We start from the raw sequence: 19,604 nt of genomic DNA on the forward strand, positions 1-19,604 counted from the left end.
TAAGGTTGAACCTCACATTAGAAAAGCTTCTGTTTTATTTTTATGCTTATTTTTGCACCTCGGATGAAGCTCTGCAATGCGGCTGCAATGTCGGTTTATTTCTGTCCTGAGTTAGAGCTGAAGTCTGGATGTGTCACAATGTGCTCAGCAAAAGTTCGTTGTTAACTCCTTTTTGTTTCTATGGCTAAATGTGAAAAAAACAACTCGATATTTACGTATCGTGATGATCGTTTGTCAGACGTTGCTCCTGAAAACATGCAAGTTCCATTTTCCGGCAATTCTTATTAATGAGAACGTCAGCCAAGAAATAAATAATAAACCCTCACAATGCACTGCAGCTAGAAGACAAGAGTTGAGCTCGTCTCAGCCTGAGAACCCGGTGTGTGTGAGCAGGTCGTAGAGACGACGTGAGGGCTAAATCCCACTGCACCGCTACACTAAGGCATCGTGGGTAACGAAGGCAATCGTTCTTCAAAGTGGGAACGAAGCCAAAGATAGGAATTTCATTATAAAGATTAATATATGAGTGAGTGTAATTAGGTATGAAGTGCACTACATACAGGTTTATATTATACCCTTTGGAGTGAATATGAATAGTTAATGGGAAGGCATTTAGGATTGAATGGATCCATTAACTGCTCCAGTTTCTTCCCCAAATGTGAACCTCTTAAAAAATCATGTGAAGGAGGTGTCGCTCAGTGATCCAGTCAATCATTTGACACAAAGGGAGATACAGATTTATTGGGCTTGTTCATGAAACAGCAACCTTGTTTTGTTTTTTTGATTCGTTTTCATTTCCCATCATTAAAAATCCATGACATTAAGAACATGCAGATGGATGTAGATTTTATCCAAACCACAAAGTTTTAATGCATCAACAATTATCTTTAAAATACAACTGTTTTCTTGCATTCAGGATAAATGTCAGTTGACTGAGTATCATAACACCATGATCACACACACACACACACACACACACACACACACACAAACACCCCAAACCAAATGGAAAACTTCTTAAACACACAGCACACCTCTGAAATGAAAAATAAAACTACATTAAACAAAAAAAAAACAATTTAATACACAAACAACCCAAGATGTTTGTCACATTCATTCATGCCCCCCCCCACACACACTTAAGTGCACTCCTAAAGTAAAACAAGCTGCCTTTCCAAACCCCCCCCCCCCCCCCCACACACACACACACACAGGCAAGTTAACTAGCTCATACTCACGTATGAAGGAAATAGCTTATTAAATGAATCCGCTACAGACTACAAGAAGCTCCACCAACCAGGGCTGTGTTTCAATACCACCGTCATAACACGCCCTCGTCGACCCCTAACATTTCCCCTCGGTTCCATCACTGTGTTTTTACGAAGAGAATTTATCTCTGAAGATGCTAAGGAGCTAACAATTATTGAAATTTGATGCATTTTTACTAGTTAGCAATCCAGTTAGTTAGCAAAACGGAGCGAGGGAAAGTCGACGAGAGAACGAGTATCGAAACTCAGAGCCAAGGTTGAACTTATTACAGGAAAATACACATTTTACAGAAAGTGAAAATAGAAGCTTACAAAACGGTACATTTGGAAAATCATCAGTTTTAAAAAAAACAAACAAACAAACAAGCAAAAATCCATCTCTGATCTTTTAGTCAACTGAGATGTGAAAACGTTAATCTGGGTGTAAAAATGGACTACTAATGTAGCTAAGGGCTGCTAAATAATTTTAGCTTAAATTTATATAAATATAAAATGTTTGGAAAAAGGTTAAAAAAACAAAACAAACAACAAAAAAAAAGAAATAATTAAATATTTACATTTTGGGGAAATAACTAGCTAGTTGGCAAGCTAGGGGGGAAAAAGGACAATATTATGAAGACCAGTTCAATACACCAAAAAATAAATAGAAAGAAATATTAAGAATTAATAATTATTAAAATAAATTTATCTATCACTGTACAAACTTCTAAAATACAGACCAAATGCCTGTCTTCAGGAGACTAACGTGAGGTAATAAACACCTCAGGAACGAATGCAAATAATGTAGCCACGTGCTAATGATGTAGCCACGTGCTAATGATGTAGCCACGTGCTAATGATGTAGCCACGTGCTAATGATGTAGCTACGTGCTAATGATGCCATTTCTCTAAATGTTAAGGTAACTCTGGTGAAGGTCAGAAGTTTGAATGGCCTTAAACTTGACACTAATAAAGTAAAAGTCTGAATATTTATCACTGTGTTTAAATTCTGAACTGTAAATGCAAAATTATTGTCTTTGGAGAATTTTTACGAGAATCAGGAACAACGAGGCTTTTTCTTACCTTTGTTTTAGGAGCAACTGAAGTAATAAAATTCATGTAATGGTTAAATGGAAAATAAGGAGAATCAGACGGGTTAAAATAAGATTTGGACGCAAGACGTGTGAAATTGGAGAAAGAACACACACACACACACACACACACACATCTTGGGGCAAGATGACTTGAGGAACGTTCTAGCAGTAGGACTGGACAATATGACAATATCAATATCATGATACATTAAATCACAATACATTTTTCTCAGATACTGTGATAGGTTTGTATAAGTTTTTTTGACTTGCCAGCTGCTGTAAAAGATGAACTTATAAACCTTTTAAATTATAAAACCAACAAACCTTTTTTTCCCTCCTTTTCAGGATTTCATAGAAATGTGATTATTTGAAAAATTATTTTGAAGTATCATATAAAATACCTTCAGTAACGATATATTTTTCATCATATCGCTCCATTCGCACGCAGCGCCGCCTCGTAACGTCCTCGTGCTGATGACCGTATCGTTATAAGACACGACGTTATGATCGTATGATATTCATTATAGATAAAGCAGAAGCTTATAAATGCACTACAGCTATACTGTAAAGTCTGATGAAAGACTTTGCGATCACTGTGAATGTTGACATCAGTACGCGTTAAGCTGTGTTACAAACGAATGAAAAGATTTATCGGAAAACCACCGGCACGTCGTACGGACGTTCTGTTAACGTACTCTGAAAAAATTCCTGTATGAACTCAAACAACACACAATCTTACATCAAAGCCTGGTGCCAATACTTTTTTATAAAAAATGCCCTTGTCCACTTTCCCAATCATCATTTCACTGTATCGCCATTTTAACAGTGCAAACGAGTCGATTTTTTACCATACGGTTCTATGTAGCTGACCACGACTGTTCATGGAAACTAAAATAAACCTCATTAGTTTGCGTTGATAGCTATTTAACAACAAACCAGCCGAGTTAAACAACAGAAAACACGCCGCACGCGTCCGATACGCGTGACGACGAAAGGACAAGGGCGTGTTCTGAAAGACGTGTTATAATACAGGAGTCCTCGGTTCACCTGAGCAAAACCTTACGATTCAGTAAAGAAATCTCTGTTTCAAACCTCTACTCACACACACACTACACACACCTCTACGCACGTAACATACAACCCTCTGAACATCGGATGCAAAATTTAAACAGTAAAGAAAAAGATTGTTATAGTTTTATATAAATAAATTAAACCGAACGAGAAAGCAGAGCTCAGAGACGGCTGGTGTGAAGAGCGGGTGATGGACGAAAGTTTTTAAAACCAAAAGCCTTTTTTTTTTTTTTTTTTTTTTTTTAGCATGATGAAGAGCTGTAGATGCAAACGAGAGTCAGTTCCTTTTCCTCCAGACAAGCAGATATTTTTTTTTTTTTTTGCCAAACCAAAATTTAAAAAAGTGCCTTTAAAACTGAGTGCTGGTATTTTTTTAGTCAATTGCCCCAGGAGTGGCGCTGAGCGATAAAGGACGATACGAACAGACTCTCAGAACAGGGGTCCGAGGTCCGTGAAGTCGCAGTCAAACAATTCGCTGATGCCCTCGTGGTCCTCCAGGCCGAAGTGATAGTCCTGCGTCTGGGGCGGAGACAAGCTGATAAAGCTGTCGATCGGCAGACCGAAAGGATCCAAGCCGGAACCGGGACCGGCCCGATCCAACAGGAAGTCTGATGACCCCAGCGTCAAGGGGTCAAAGTCAGCTATCTCACTGATACCTGAGAACGGGTCCAGCACCGAGTCTGAAAACAGAACAGACAAGTTTGTGTGTGTGTGTGTGTGTGTGTGTTTTATATCTTGTGTCCCCACAAAGACAGATATCTGATTCGATTTGCACACAGTATGTTATTTCATTTCCTGCAGTATTATTCGATGCTGTAATCTCAAGCACTCACCTGTTTCGTTCGCTAAAGGAAGCGGCGAAGCGCTCGGGAGCGTCGTCGGTGTCGATAACCTCGCTTCCTGTGCCGAGGAGGCCGGATGAGGAGGGCTGTCGGCGGATGATTTCGCAGGACTGCAGTCTGTGACAGGACTACACACTCCAGAGCTGTCCTCAGGACACAGGAACACGTCGATGGGATCCTTGGTGCTCTTCAGGGAGATCTGGTACCCCTGTGCAGCCACATCATCAGTCAGGACAGGAACCGACTCACAACCTCCATATCACCAGAACTAATGTTTGGTTATTACCTCACTGGGCTCGGTGACGGTCATCTGTGTCTCCGGTGGGGCTCGGATCACGATGACGATCTGATCAGGAGGGTTCACGGTGCTGCGCAGGTCCTGACACCTCACATAACCCAGCGTGGGGAAAGTGTTAAAGATGGAAACTTCCAGTTGTGTATATGTTAGTGCTGCTATTTTGCATATAGTCAGTCAAGTAAAACACACACACGTGCACACACACGTGCACAAAGGATATATCTTATTCTCTGAGTCCTCAGTGAGGAGGCGAAGCTGCAGGCTGCATTTGTTGATCAGTTCGTCCAATTTCTCTTCAGTGTTGGTTAGTTTAGACACTTCTCTCTGTAACTCCTGAAAACGAGCGACTGAGGCACCGTCGATACGGTTACCACTGTAACACACACACACACACACACACACACACACACACACACACACACACACACACACACACACAATAACTCACCAAGCACAAAAGCATCATGTTAAAAAGCATGGATTACACGCCTCATGTAACAGGAGGCGTGGCCTGTGTGTCAGTCCGTAAGTGCAGGAGGCGTGGCCTGTGTGTCAGTCCGTAAGTGCAGGAGGCGTGGCCTGTGTGTCAGTCCGTAAGTGCAGTGAGCGTGGCCTGTGTGTCAGTCAGTGAGTGCAGTAGGCGTGGCCTGTGTGTCAGTCCGTAAGTGCAGGAGGCGTGGCCTGTGTGTCAGTCCGTAAGTGCAGGAGGCGTGGCCTGTGTCAGTCAGTAAGTGCAGTGGGCGTGGCCTGTGTGTCAGTCAGTAAGTGCAGTGGGCGTGGCCTGTGTGTCAGTCAGTAAGTGCAGTGGGCGTGGCCTGTGTGTCAGTCAGTAAATGCAGTGGGCGTGGCCTGTGTGTCAGTCAGCAAGTGTAGTGGGCGTGGCCTGTGTGTCAGTCAGTAAGTGTAGTGGGCGTGGCCTGTGTGTCAGTCAGTAAGTGCAGTAGGCGTGGCCTGTGTGTCAGTCAGTAAGTGCAGTGGGCGTGGCCTGTTTGTCAGTCAGTAAGTGCAGTAGGCGTGGCCTGTGTGTCAGTCAGCAAGTGTAGTGGGCGTGGCCTGTGTGTCAGTCAGTAAGTGCAGTGGGCGTGGCCTGTGTGTCAGTCAGTAAGTGCAGTAGGCGTGGCCTGTGTCAGTCAGTAAGTGCAGTGGGCGTGGCCTGTGTGTCAGTCAGTAAGTGCATTAGGCGTGGCCTGTGTGTCAGTCAGTAAGTGCAGTCAGTAAGTGCAGTGGGCGTGGCCTGTGTGTCAGTCAGTAAGTGCAGTAGGCGTGGCCTGTGTGTCAGTCAGTAAGTGCATTAGGCGTGGCCTGTGTGTCAGTCAGTAAGTGCAGTAGGCGTGGCCTGTGTGTCAGTCAGTAAGTGCAGTAGGCGTGGCCTGTGTGTCAGTCAGTAAGTGCAGTAGGCGTGTCATAAAGAAGGTGCTGGCATTGCATCTGTCAGTCACAATGAAGAAGGCGTGGCCTGTGTATATGTTGCTCTTAGTGATGGAGGCGTGTCCTGTGTGTCTGTCAGAAGCACATGTCTGTGTCTTACAGCTGACACTCACAGCCACTGAATGTTGTTCTTAGATTTCTTGGAGATGAGATGAATGCCCTCCAGGACGTTGGTGATGTCATAGATGCGCCTCTTCTGTACATCCAGAACCTGCGAGGCCCAGTTCAGGTCCACCACGCCGTCCGGAGACTGAGCCAGCAGGTCCAGGAAACGCTTGGTGGTGAGGTTGAGGGACGTGTCATAGCGCGATTTCTCAGAGCTCAAGCGAGAAACTGAGGACAGAAAGAGGAAAAAGAAGGGGCTGAGCGGAGTTAAGTGATGAGTAGAATGCAGTATGTTTTACATCTGTGTGTGTGTGTGTGTGTGTGTGTGTGTGTGTGTATGTGTATACCTCTAGGACGTCCAGGTGTAGCAGGAGGAGCAGGACATGGTGGAGGCGGCCTGGTAGTGCTGATGTACTGGTGATCATTGTCCAAATCTAGTTTCCTTTTCACCTGTGCGCACACACACACACACACACACAATAACTACGAAGACCTTATGTGTGTGTGTCCTCATGAAGAAACCAAAAAAGGAGACATGAATATAAAGAAGTAGTACAGAAGGTCAAGAACGGGCAGCCCGGTGCAGTGTCTTTGAGTGGCTGTGCTGTACCCAGAAATCTGTGTGAGTTTGTATGTGTGTGTGTATGTGTGTGTGGCCTGGTCTTGTCTCCGAGTGGCTGTGCACAGGTACATGTGTGAGCAGGTGTGTATGTGTGTGTGAGCAGGTGTGAGTGTGTGTGTGTGTGTAAGAAGTGTTTGTGTGAGGGGGGAGTGAGGAGGTGTGTGAATGTATGTGTGTGTGAGTGTGAGTGTGTATGTGTGTGTGTATGTGTGTGTGTGTGAGTGTATGTGAGTGTGTGTGTGTGAAGTACCGGAGGGCGGCCCAACGTGGTGTCTCTGCGCGGCTGTGCCCAGGTGTGTGTGTGTGAGCAGGTGTGTGTAGTACCAGTGGGTGCACCGGCACGGTGTCTCTGTGCGGCTGTGCCCAGTTGTGTGTGTGTATGTGTGTGTAGTACCGGTGGGCGGCCCGGTGCGGTGTCTCTGCGCGGCTGTGCCCAGGTGTGTGTGGTACCGGTGGGCAGCCCGGCGTGGCGTCTCTGCGCGGCTGTGCCCATATGTGAGTGTGTGTGTGTGTAGTACCGGTGGGCAGCCTGGCACGGCTGTGCACAGGTGTGAGAGTGTGTGTGTGTGTGTGTAGTACCGGTGGGCGGCCCGGCGCGGCGTCTCTGCGCGTCTCTGCCCCTGATGATGCGGTGCTGTGTGGGGTGGAGAACAGCAGCAGATCTGCTCCTACACTCCGGTGCTGCAGGAGCTCCACATTGCTGCATGCAGGAGAAATGATGACAATCTGATGATCTGCACTCAGGTCGATGCTGCCGTTGTTCAGGAGAGTCTCAAAGTCAGCCAGAAGGTCCTCTGAGCTGTGAGCAGTGACCACCGTGTCCGCCATCACACACGGCACCTTTCACCTTCCTTTATAAAAAAAATAACTTTCTATCAGCTTCCAGTCTCAGTGTCACTGAAGTGCCTGATGATGATGATGATGAAGAAGAGTTAAGTAATAAAATGACTCACTTTCAGCTTATAAACTGATACTGATGACCTATTAGATCACTCTGAAGTGCTGAATGTTTAGTTTCAGAACCAAACTTTAACATGAAGTTACACATGGACTTAATGCGCGTGCTATAACGTGTTATAACGTGTTATAACCCGGAGTTCAGAGCTCACACTGATTACTGACTATTTCTGTCATCTTACAGTAATGAATGATGTGTAAACACACGTGCAGTTTAAACCTGACAGTAAAAACACGATGCACGTCATCACGTGTCATTTCTCACGTATAACTCGACACAAACTCAGGCCTGTTCAGGGAAAAGGACAAAAACACCAACAAGACCAACTTTCCTGCCCGTTTTTACAATGCACACGTTAAATCATTCATGCACCAGCAGTTTAATGAGTAAAAAGCCCTAAATCTTCACACACACATAAAAAAAGCTGTTGATGTGAAACACAAAGGTTTTTTTCTCTCCTGCTGTTTTCGGCTCTTTCAGGAAGTTTAGCTGCTTTTTGTATAAAATATAAAATAAAAACAATCACCAAAGCTTGCAGGTGTGAATATAAAGCTGCAGGAAGCTCAGATGTTCCTCATGGTCACTTTTAGTGCCCGGATCTTTAGCGTCCCGACGTCTCGCGCACGGTTGTTTGTGTTGTTGTTCCAGCTGATCGGAAACACAGGAGCTGATCTTCACGCGCCAAATCCTACTTTGCCGCGAAAAGTGGCACGTGCAGCAAAGACGCGAGACCATTGGCTGATACGCGCTGAACCTTCCGCGTCTCCCTGCATGACGATTGGCTACCAGAACCTGCCAATCACCTCGATACTAAACAAAACTCCCAGAATCAGATATAAACTCACCTCCATTTTGTCCGAATATCGACCGAATTTATGCTTTTTTTTAAATTTCTTAATAGAAAATACGACCGTATTGTACATTAAAGATCTCAGACATGAGTTACAAGACGTTAAACTCTGTCTATATCGGATTATTTAACGAATAAAAGGTGTGAAGCGGAGGCTGTATTCAGGGGGAAGTTTAAACAAAGTCACCGGGTGACGTCACAGACTCATTTGCATATGTATTGATTCTTGGTGGTCATTAGCATAGCGGATAACCGAGGAGGACGTCTTTATGAAAACACTTATAGGAATAGAAATGAATGGATTTTTATCAGAGGTAAAAAATAATACAAATAACAACATTCTCAATCATACAAACTCAATTTAAACTCGTACAAAAAGAAATTTTTGGTCATGACACCACAAAAACAATTTAATATTTATAAAAATATCTATATATTTTAAATCATATATATATATATATATGATTTATGATATATATAAGCAAATAGATAGAAGAGATAAATAATTAAATTTAATTTTTACCTCAGGAGAAAGTATTTAGCGCATGCGCAATACGGTCTGGATAAAAACTCATTGATCAGTACTTCTCCAGTTTTATACCAGTCCACAAGGTGGCGGTGAATTACACATGTGTGCGGCCTAGCGTTGAAGAAGAAGAAGAGGAGGAGGAGGCGGGTCGCTGCTGCTTGTAGCAGGAATCTCACACCACCATCATCATCATCATCTTCATCATGTCGCAGGCGATATTTGAGGTGTTAGAAGGTAAATATTTACACTTTGTGTTTCGTGTTTGTGCAGAAAGCTGGGGTTTGTAAATATAAATTCTTCTCTTCCGTGTTTATCTTTTGCGTCTCAGTGAGAACATCATCATCATCATCATCTTCATCATCACAATATCACTGTAATGTGGTTAAATCTGTTTAGAAAATTACAGGGTCTGGATTTATAATTTTGAAGGATGCTGAGGGTCGTCGAGATGTTGTCATTAATAATTGGGTTTGTTAATTGGATTTAATAAGCAATAAATAATAATTATTATTATTCATAATCATAATTAAATAATAATAATCAATAATAATAATACTAAACTTATAATCAATAATTAATAATATTATTAATAATAATAATCAATAATAGTAATAGTAATAACTAGAACGTACATTTCCTGAAGAAAATGTGAATGGTGCTTGCACGTGGCAAATCCCGGAGGCTAGTCGAGACGAGCATGTGACGTCATCTGAATACTCTTGAGGCAGTTTTCCTCATTGTGCTGAGTGTTTTGATATGTCACATGTCCATGTTGTGCTAATTTTTTATTTTCACGTGACATCACGTGACGTCATCAAAATACACGTGAGGAAGTTCCCCTCATTGTTCTGAGTGTTTTGATATGTCACGTGTCCATGTTGTAAAAAGTTTTTTGATTTTGCATATTTTGGGGGCGGGGCCGAGGCACAACCGGAAGGCCAGTCGGTACACTGATTTAAAATGTTGTTCAGAGTCTCACCCTAAAGGAGCTGGTCGAGTTTGGTGTAGATAGTTCGAAAGCTTGCCGAGTTATAAACCTCCAAAATTTATAATGTTTGCAAGCATCATTAACAATAATAATTAATAATTAATAATAGGGGGTCACGGTGACTTAGTGGTTAGCACGTTCGCCTCACACCTCCAGGGTTGGGGGTTCGATTCCCACCTCCACCTTGTGTGTGTGGAGTTTGCATGTTCTCCCCGTGCCTCGGGGGTTTCCTCCGGGTACTCCGGTTTCCTCCCCCGGTCCAAAGACATGCATGGTAGGTTGATTGGCATCTCTGGAAAATTGTCCCTAGTGTGTGAGTGCGTGAGTGAATGAGTGTGTGTGTGTGTGCCCTGTGATGGGTTGGCACTCCGTCCAGGGTGTATCCTGTCTTGATGCCCGATGACGCCTGAGATAGGCACAGGCTCCCCGTGACCCGAGGTAGTTCGGATAAGCGGTAGAAGATGAATGAATGAATAATTAAGAATAATTAATAATCAATAAATTCACTGAAAGAGTTAAAGCCCCTTTATCAAATTTTACATTTTCTGTCTTTAGTCTTAAATGTATTTTTTTTTAAATCTCTGAATAAAAGAGGTTTGTTAAAGCATTAGAGACACCTTGTAGGTTGCGGCAGATGTTTTTAGGGATGAATATAAAAAGAAATGATGGATAAAGCTGTTTATTCACACAGACATTAACGTAGACATTTCTTTTGTGTATCTGTGGTTCAGAATGGATTTGGCTTGTGTTAAATATTAATGATGTCGTTTCATCACAATAACACTGATGCTTGCAGGCATGGACAATCAGACCGTCCTTGCCGTCCAGTCCTTCCTGGATGGTCAAGCTGGTGTCCCTGATCACACCAATGAGAACGTCTCAGGATCCGCCATCCAGCCGATGGGTGAGTAAAGAAAAGCACCGATATCGATCCCAATCCTGTGGGATTCCATCAGGCAGGAACTGGGAAAATCCTAGACTGTTAAATCCACAGCGTCTCTAGTGTGTTTCGTAGCAATGAACACTGGCTTTATTACAATCACTCATTCATTCATCTTCTACCTCTTATCCGAACTACCTCGGGTCACGGGGAGCCTGTGCCTATCTCAGGCGTCATCGGGCATCAAGACAGGATACACCCTGGACGGAGTGCCAACCCATCGCAGAGCACACACACACTCTCATTCACTCACGCAATCACACACTACGGACAATTTTTCCAGAGATGCCAGTCAACCTACCATGTATGTCTTTGGACCGGGGGAGGAAACCAGAGTACCTGGAGGAAACCCCCGAGGCACGGGGAGAACATGCAAACTCCACAAACAAGGCGGAGGCGGGAATCGAACCCCCAACCCTGGAGGTGTGAGGCATACGTGCTAACTACTAAGCCACCGTGCCCCTCCCGGCTTAATTACAAGGTTTCATTATTTCAGTGTTCTTAGCTTCATGGCACTGTTGTCATAATTTCAGCTTTCAAATCTAAACATTAGTCCAGAACTAAGGCTCCAGTCGTGGTCCAGAAAATACAGTGCGTCGTTATATTTATTGTTGTAAAATCCATTTTTTCACTCCTCGTGTATTTATTTTCACAGACGATGACGACGTCTTTCTGTGTGGAAAGTGTAAGAAGCAGTTCAACTCGTTGCCAGCGTTCTTAACTCATAAGAGGGAGCAGTGCCAGAACACGCCGTCACTCGCCACGGTGTCGCTGGCGTCCAGTCACACCTACACACCCGTACACCCCGTCAGCGCGGTGCCACAGCCTCCAGCCAACAGACAGGTACATGTTCACTGGCTAAGATAAGAACGTCTGTAAATGCTGTAAATGTAAACAGCAAAGAACAAAAAATAGGCTGGTGACCAACAAACAAAACATAAAGGGTGTGTAATTTATTTCCTTACTTCAGGTGTTTTTGTTTTCTTTACTCAGGTGTCGACGTACATCACAGTGCCACCGTCTCCTCTCACACACACCCTGGTGCAGGGGAACGTTCTGGTGAGCGACGAGGTTCTCATGTCGGCCATCTCGGCGTTCACATCTATGGACACACCGGTCATGGCCATGCAGACTTCCTCTCAGGTGTACACACATACACACACACACACACACTTATCTGCGTGTGTAACCCTGCATCGGCTGTGTTAGACAATACTGTTTTTTTCCTCCACAGAGCAATCTGAGCATGCCCAGTGCAGCATCATATATGCAGCACCACCCACAGACATCACAGCCCCTCCCACTGGCACAGGCTCCACCCCTTTCTGCTCAAGTTCCCTCCAGTATTAACAGCTCAGTAGTGCAGGTGTACAGCACGCTGCCCCCAATGGCTGGAGGAGGAAATGCAGAGGTCCACACACTCGGCCTCCAACCCTTCCAGTCTGTGCAGGTGTGTGTTTGTGTGTGAGAGAGAGAGAGAGAGTATGAGAGAGAGAGAGGGAGAGAGAGATTCTTTCATGTCTGTATTCTTTCCTTTTTGTTTTTCTTTGTGATCTCTCTCTCTCTCTCTCTCTCTCTCTCTCTCTCTCTCTCTCTCTCTCTCTCTCAGGGTGGTGGTCAGTGTATAGACAGTCAGACTGCAGACTTTGGCAGCGATCCTGTGTACAGTTCAATTAAACCAGCACAGAAACAGAAGAGCTGTAACAGCACCGTGACTCTGAGTGAGCTGAGTGAATATGACAAAGTCATCATCCCCAAAAAGACCCGCAACAACAAGAAGGGACACGAAGGTACTAAAGAGTCTCATTTAAAGCATTTATTTTTTTCCCTAAAAATATTTGTGTTCATGAAATAGCGCAAGTGTGTCGCATTATATAGTATATTGTATAAGTGTGTCGCATTATATAGTATATTGTATAAGTGTGTCGCATTATATAGTATATTGTACAAGTGTGTCGCATTATATAGTATATTGTATAAGTGTGTCGCATTATATTGTATGTGTGCCGCATTATATAGTATATTGTATAAGTGTGTCGCATTATATAGTATATTGTATGTGTGTCGCATTATATAGCATATTGTATAAGTGTGTCGCATTATATAGCATATTGTATAAGTGTGTCGCATTATATAGCATATTGTATAAGTGTGTCGCATTATATAGTATATTGTATAAGTGTGTCGCATTATATAGTATATTGTATAAGTGTGTCGCATTATATAGTATATTGTATAAGTGTGTCGCATTATATTGTATGTGTGCCGCATTATATAGTATATTGTATAAGTGTGTCGCATTATATAGTATATTGTACAAGTGTGTCGCATTATATAGTATATTGTATGTGTGTCGCATTATATAGCATATTGTATAAGTGTGTCGCATTATATAGCATATTGTATAAGTGTGTCGCATTATATAGTATATTGTATAAGTGTGTCGCATTATATAGTATATTGTATAAGTGTGTCGCATTATATAGTATATTGTATAAGTGTGTCGCATTATATAGTATATTGTATAAGTGTCGCATTATATAGTATATTGTACAAGTGTGTCGCATTATATTGTATATTGTATAAGTGTGTCGCATTATATAGTATATTGTATAAGTGTCGCATTGTATAGTATATTGTATAAGTGTGTCGCATTATATAGTATATTGTATAAGTGTCGCATTATATAGTATATTGTATAAGTGTGTCGCATTATATAGTATATTGTATAAGTGTGTCGCATTATATTGTATGTGTGCCGCATTATATAGTATATTGTATAAGTGTGTCGCATTATATAGTATATTGTATGTGTGTCGCATTATATAGCATATTGTATAAGTGTGTCGCATTATATAGTATATTGTATAAGTGTGTCGCATTATATAGTATATTGTACAAGTGTGTCGCATTATATAGTATATTGTATAAGTGTGTCGCATTATATTGTATGTGTGCCGCATTATATAGTATATTGTATAAGTGTGTCGCATTATATAGTATATTGTATGTGTGTCGCATTATATAGCATATTGTATAAGTGTGTCGCATTATATAGCATATTGTATAAGTGTGTCGCATTATATAGCATATTGTATAAGTGTGTCGCATTATATAGTATATTGTATAAGTGTGTCGCATTATATAGTATATTGTATAAGTGTGTCGCATTATATAGTATATTGTATAAGTGTGTCGCATTATATTGTATGTGTGCCGCATTATATAGTATATTGTATAAGTGTGTCGCATTATATAGTATATTGTACAAGTGTGTCGCATTATATAGTATATTGTATGTGTGTCGCATTATATAGCATATTGTATAAGTGTGTCGCATTATATAGCATATTGTATAAGTGTGTCGCATTATATAGTATATTGTATAAGTGTGTCGCATTATATAGTATATTGTATAAGTGTGTCGCATTATATAGTATATTGTATAAGTGTGTCGCATTATATAGTATATTGTATAAGTGTCGCATTATATAGTATATTGTACAAGTGTGTCGCATTATATTGTATATTGTATAAGTGTGTCGCATTATATAGTATATTGTATAAGTGTCGCATTGTATAGTATATTGTATAAGTGTGTCGCATTATATAGTATATTGTATAAGTGTCGCATTATATAGTATATTGTATAAGTGTGTCGCATTATATAGTATATTGTATAAGTGTGTCGCATTATATAGTATATTGTATAAGTGTGTCGCATTATATAGTATATTGTATAAGTGTGTCGCATTATATAGTATATTGTATAAGTGTGTCGCATTATATAGTATATTGTATAAGTGTCGCATTATATAGTATATTGTACAAGTGTGTCGCATTATATTGTATATTGTATAAGTGTGTCGCATTATATAGTATATTGTACAAGTGTGTCGCATTATATTGTATATTGTATAAGTGTGTCGCATTATATAGTATATTGTATAAGTGTCGCATTATATAGTATATTGTATAAGTGTGTCGCATTATATAGTATATTGTATAAGTGTCGCATTATATAGTATATTGTATAAGTGTGTCGCATTATATAGTATATTGTATAAGTGTGTCGCATTATATAGTATATTGTATAAGTGTCGCATTATATAGTATATTGTATAAGTGTGTCGCATTATATAGCATATTGTATAAGTGTGTCGCATTATATAGCATATTGTATAAGTGTGTCGCATTATATAGTATATTGTATAAGTGTGTCGCATTATATAGTATATTGTATAAGTGTGTCACATATAGTATATTGTATAAGTGTGTCACATTATATAGTATATTGTATAAGTGTGTCGCATTATATAGTATATTGTATAAGTGTGTCGCATTATATAGTATATTGTATAAGTGTCGCATTATATAGTATATTGTATAAGTGTCGCATTATATAGTATATTGTATAAGTGTGTCGCATTATATAGTATATTGTATAAGTGTTGCATTATATAGTATATTGTATAAGAGTGTCGCATTATATTGTGTATTTTTTTTGTCAGACATTTGTTGAACTGTATTTTTGTCTCAGGAGGCCAAACAAAAGCCAGAGGTCAGAAGCTGAAGTGCAGTTTCTGTGACAAGGTGTTCGCTAAGAACTTCGACCTGCAGCAGCACATCAGAAGGTCAACATGAAAAAGTCTTTTACTTTATTATTACTATTATTTTCACACCATCTCCTTTATGTTCCTCGTGCTGTTTAAACCCGGTGGTTTCACGCTATCGTGTTCTGGCCCTTTTGTGAAATCTAAACTTAGCCTGAAGTGTGTTGCATTTGTCTGTTTGTTCTGCAGTCATACGGGCGAGAAGCCGTTCCAGTGCATCGTATGTGGCCGAGCCTTCGCCCAGAAATCCAACGTGAAGAAGCACATGCAGACGCACAAGGTGTGGCCGGCCGGAGTGCACAGCACCGTGTCCAGACTCCCCGTCACCGTGAAGCCTGTCCAGGAGAACGCTGCTCGACCTGCTGACGGACACGAAGGACGCGGTAAAGGCTTCCGTTCGGGTCATAGTTGTTTTCACGGTCTGTAAAGCTAAATGTTCTCTTGTTTTATTGAGCACTCGAGCTTATAGCAGATGACCACGTTTCCTAGAGAGAACACACACGGCTGACTCTCTTCTCTGTTCTCTTTTTGTTCCTCAGGCGTTCTGGATCAGAGCGAAGCCGAGCTCGCGTCCGAGGCCGAGGGATCCGAACAAGCCCAAAACAAACAGCTCCTCCTGATTGACAGCTCGTACCAGTGCCAGTTCTGCACCGCCAAATTCAGCAGTTACTTCCAGCTCAAATCCCACATGACCCAACACAAAGACGAACAGGTACCACAGTAACACTTCACCAAGATCCTGAGCTGTAACTTCTCGGCAGAGGTTGCCAGATTCTCCTTTAAGAATCACTGAGGCCGAGCGTCTTTTCCTTCACAGATCCTCCATCTCATCAGTGCAATATTCTAGTTATTCTTGTGTATGTATAAACTCCATGCAGGTCTACAGGTGTGTGGTGAAGTCCTGCTCACAGACCTTCCAGAAGCTGGAGCTCTTCCTGGAGCACATCCGTTCTCACCAGGAGCACCTGACGTACCGCTGTCACCTGTGTACCAAAGTGTTCCCGTCTCTGTTCGAGCTCGGCCTGCACCAGTACTCGCACAGCTTCTGTCCTCAGCAGAACACTCGCAAAGACACCGCGTACTACAGGTCTCACACACACACACACACATACCGTACACACCCGAGGGCAGAAAATGAGTTGGTTAAGCGAAGGGTCGAGTAACTAGCGTCCGTGGAAAAGCCGATAAACGTATTGTGTAACCGTCGTGTTTGTTGTTGTGCAGGTGTAACAAGTGTCAGAGTAAATACTCCACACAGGAAGCTCTGGAGCAGCACATCCTTACCGCTTCACACAACTTCCCCTGTCCACACTGCCACAAGGTACTAACCAGGTCTCACACACACACACACACACAACCCGTAACAGTGTATCGTATAAGCAGATCCAACACTTTAAATAGATTTAATGTTCATACATTAATACTCGCGATGTCTTCACAGGGGCTTTTTTTTGTTAGTCTACTCAACATGCTGTGTTCAGTAACGTGTGTGTGTGTGTGTGTGTGTGTGTGTGTGTGTGTAGGTTTTCCCCTGCGAGCGTTATTTCCGGAGACACCTGCTCACTCACGGCGCTGTCAGCAGATTCAAATGCCAGATCTGTAAAAAGTTGTTTAAGACGGAGCACTACCTCAAACTGCACACACAGATACACTCAGGTAGAACAGCGTGGTGCGATGAGACAGTTATAAAGCTCATACAGTACAATGACCTCAGACTGTTACACACTGCTGACACCGGAGACTCCTTCCTTAATGACACGCCGCATACGTCATGTGTTGTTCACCGAAGCGAGAGAATAAAGAGAGTTCAGGAAGGAACAACTGTTTATAGCTGCTGTACTATAGCTGTGTTTTATTTGTGGTGTTTGTTCTCGTCCACGACGCAGGCGAGAAGCCGTATAAATGTTCGGTGTGCGAAGCTACGTTCAACCGTAAGGACAAGGTGAAGAGACACATGCTGATCCACGAACCCTTTAAGAAGTACAAGTGTCCTTTCAGGTACTGCACAGAGCTCACACACAACACAGCCAGGATAAACGCTGACGATGCTTAGAGATCGACATCGAATCGAATCAAAGTCAAATAAAACAAACAACAAATCAAATCGCACAACAAACTGATAGAAAAAATAAAACGGTACAAAGAAAACACGAGAATACAAAAGTAATACAATGTAAAAATTGATTAAATAAAACAAAATATAGTCAAAAATGTAAATAATTGTGTGTGTGTGTGTGTGTGTGTAAGGACACATGTTGGCTGCACCAAAGAGTTCAACAGACCAGACAAGCTGAAGGCACACATCCTGTCTCACTCAGGTACTTCATCACTCACACACATCTGAATCCTGTGACACACAGACGTGTCGCTTACACATGTTTTACTCAATATTGTCATGCATTTAGTTTCATATCAGACTTGTACTTTATCTGAAATGACCTCTGCTGCTGCCAGAAGTTTCCTAATAGTTTTTAATAACAGATGTGATTCAGCATGTGACCAGCAGAGGGCTTTAGTACATATTTCACTTTAACACGTCTTTTAGCTCAAAAAATGACTTCCATTAAATGATCGGTTAAAAACAGTGTCTGTGCGTGCGTGTCTTTGTGTGCGTGCGTGTCTGTGTGTGTGCATGTGTCTGTGTGTGTGTGTGTCTGTGTGTGTGTGCATGTGTCTGTGTGTGTGTGGGCGTCTCTGTGCATGTCTGTGTGTGTGTGTCTGTGGGTGTGTCTGTGTGAATGGGTGTGTCTGTGTGTGTGCGGGTGTGTACAGGAATTAAACCGTTTAAGTGCCAGTTCTGTCAGAAGAGTTTCAGTCGCCGTGCTCACATGCTCGAGCACCAGCGCTCTCACACCAACAACTACCGTTTCCGTTGCTCCACCTGCGCCAAGGGTTTCACTCGCCTCAAATACTACCGTGAGCACCGCTGTCCTCTGACCGCAGCCTCCGACACCGGAACAGCTGCAGGTTAATTATTCACTCTAGCATTTGAAATACAAGTAGAATAAATCACCTGTCTGTGGTCTTCACCTTCTCTCTGTTTTAACTGATCGTCACCTTAAAGAATCAGCTTTGTCTAACTGTAGCTGTATCACACGTTCAATCAGCAACATTCTGCTTTTCTGTCTGAATAATTTGAGTCGCTCCTCAAAAAGTTCATACACACATCGAGGTCATGAATTTCTGACATCTGTGTGTAGGAGAAGCTCCAGGAGGGAGAGCGGATTACACGGACGCTCAAGATGATGATGATGATGAAGACAACGAGGAAGAGGCGAGTGAAGGAAGAGGTGTAGGAGCTGAGATGATGAGAGAAATGGAGGAGGAGGAGGAGGAGGAAGAGCAAAATAAAGGTTTGCAGGGAGGTGGAGGGGCTGATGAGCTGCTGGAGGACACGGTGTTCGGCTCGACGGCTGATTGACGGCTGTCGAAGTCGTCTGGTTTAGTAGGAAATTCAGCAAAACCTTATTAAACTTCAGTCGGTCATTTCTGTAAAACAGAACAGCAAATGGAGCTAAAATGCTCCGCTACAGTAACGTAAGATTTAATAGCGACGGTACAGCTGTGGTTATGATCCTACAGGACAGGCACATGGACACAGATCTAAGCGCACAGCTGTGTGGTGATGCGGCGGCGCTTTACTAACTCACACCTACAGTGGACTCGTTTTCTTTAACGTGGGTTTGTTTTATATTAAAACTTCCATCGGTTTTATTTCATTTTTCTCGTTATAGAGAAAAGCAGAAATGAATTGCTGCTGCTGTAATATTACAAACGTTTGTAATACTGAAGTGTGTGTGTGTGTTGAACCAGTGCACTTTGAATTTACATAAATGAGAATAAATGAAACCTCGAGCATGACGTGTGACTCGTTTCTCGTCTCTCGGCTGATTCACTGAGTCACTTTGTTGTTTTTCTTCTTCTAGCATTTCTTACATACTTTACTTGTGACTTCTGTTCATTCCTTACATACTTTAGATCAGTTTAAATATTAAGTTACCCGAGAACTGACGTTTACT

At 42.2% G+C, this 19,604-nt stretch overlaps 2 protein-coding genes across 4 annotated transcripts; one reads left to right on the forward strand and one right to left on the reverse strand.

The window, feature by feature from the left end:
• Positions 1 to 1,201: 1,201 nt before the first annotated feature.
• Positions 1,202 to 9,761, reverse strand: e2f1 (E2F transcription factor 1). Of its 2 annotated transcripts, none has more exons than XM_060894738.1 (8): positions 9,677 to 9,761; positions 7,287 to 7,558; positions 6,433 to 6,535; positions 6,094 to 6,313; positions 4,773 to 4,925; positions 4,541 to 4,655; positions 4,246 to 4,462; positions 1,202 to 4,092 (listed from the first exon to the last, which is right to left on the reverse strand). In XM_060894738.1, exons 2-8 carry the CDS (start codon positions 7,533 to 7,535, stop codon positions 3,842 to 3,844), a joined length of 1,308 nt encoding a protein of 435 aa, XP_060750721.1. In that variant the 5' UTR covers positions 7,536 to 7,558; positions 9,677 to 9,761; the 3' UTR covers positions 1,202 to 3,841. The 2 variants fall into 2 exon arrangements, with proteins under 2 accessions (XP_060750721.1, XP_060750722.1); XM_060894739.1 differs by lacking the exon at positions 9,677 to 9,761 and adding an exon at positions 8,192 to 8,315.
• On the forward strand, positions 9,135 to 19,446 carry znf341 (zinc finger protein 341). 2 transcript variants are annotated; one of them, XM_060894736.1, is made up of 16 exons: positions 9,135 to 9,278; positions 10,829 to 10,936; positions 11,628 to 11,815; positions 11,966 to 12,115; positions 12,207 to 12,422; positions 12,582 to 12,762; positions 15,513 to 15,606; positions 15,775 to 16,004; positions 16,125 to 16,297; positions 16,464 to 16,672; positions 16,810 to 16,906; positions 17,109 to 17,241; positions 17,472 to 17,583; positions 17,833 to 17,903; positions 18,358 to 18,552; positions 18,786 to 19,446. In XM_060894736.1, the coding sequence occupies exons 1-16, from the start codon at positions 9,248 to 9,250 to the stop codon at positions 19,004 to 19,006; spliced, it is 2,409 nt and encodes an 802-aa protein (XP_060750719.1). In that variant the 5' UTR covers positions 9,135 to 9,247; the 3' UTR covers positions 19,007 to 19,446. The 2 variants fall into 2 exon arrangements, with proteins under 2 accessions (XP_060750719.1, XP_060750720.1); XM_060894737.1 differs by having other exon boundaries at positions 15,775 to 15,968.
• Positions 19,447 to 19,604: the final 158 nt, after the last annotated feature.

This window comes from Tachysurus vachellii, chromosome 19 (assembly GCF_030014155.1).
Source record: "Tachysurus vachellii isolate PV-2020 chromosome 19, HZAU_Pvac_v1, whole genome shotgun sequence".
Classification (NCBI taxonomy): Eukaryota; Metazoa; Chordata; class Actinopteri; order Siluriformes; family Bagridae; genus Tachysurus; species Tachysurus vachellii.

Excerpts from the sequence above, each read along its gene's own strand:
- e2f1 (XM_060894738.1), bottom strand. The coding sequence starts at position 7,535 with ATGGCGGACACGGTGGTCACTGCTCACAGCTCAGAGGACCTTCTGGCT. Across the intron at positions 6,314-6,432 it reads TACACCTGGACGTCCTAGAG|TTTCTCGCTTGAGCTCTGAG; the intron begins GTATACACATAC and ends TTCTGTCCTCAG. Across the intron at positions 4,656-4,772 it reads GAGGACTCAGAGAATAAGAT|GCTGGGTTATGTGAGGTGTC; the intron begins ATATCCTTTGTG and ends CACTTTCCCCAC.
- znf341 (XM_060894736.1), top strand. The coding sequence starts at position 9,248 with ATGTCGCAGGCGATATTTGAGGTGTTAGAAG. Across the intron at positions 16,673-16,809 it reads AAAGACACCGCGTACTACAG|GTGTAACAAGTGTCAGAGTA; the intron begins GTCTCACACACA and ends GTTGTTGTGCAG. Across the intron at positions 17,242-17,471 it reads GCACACACAGATACACTCAG|GCGAGAAGCCGTATAAATGT; the intron begins GTAGAACAGCGT and ends TCCACGACGCAG.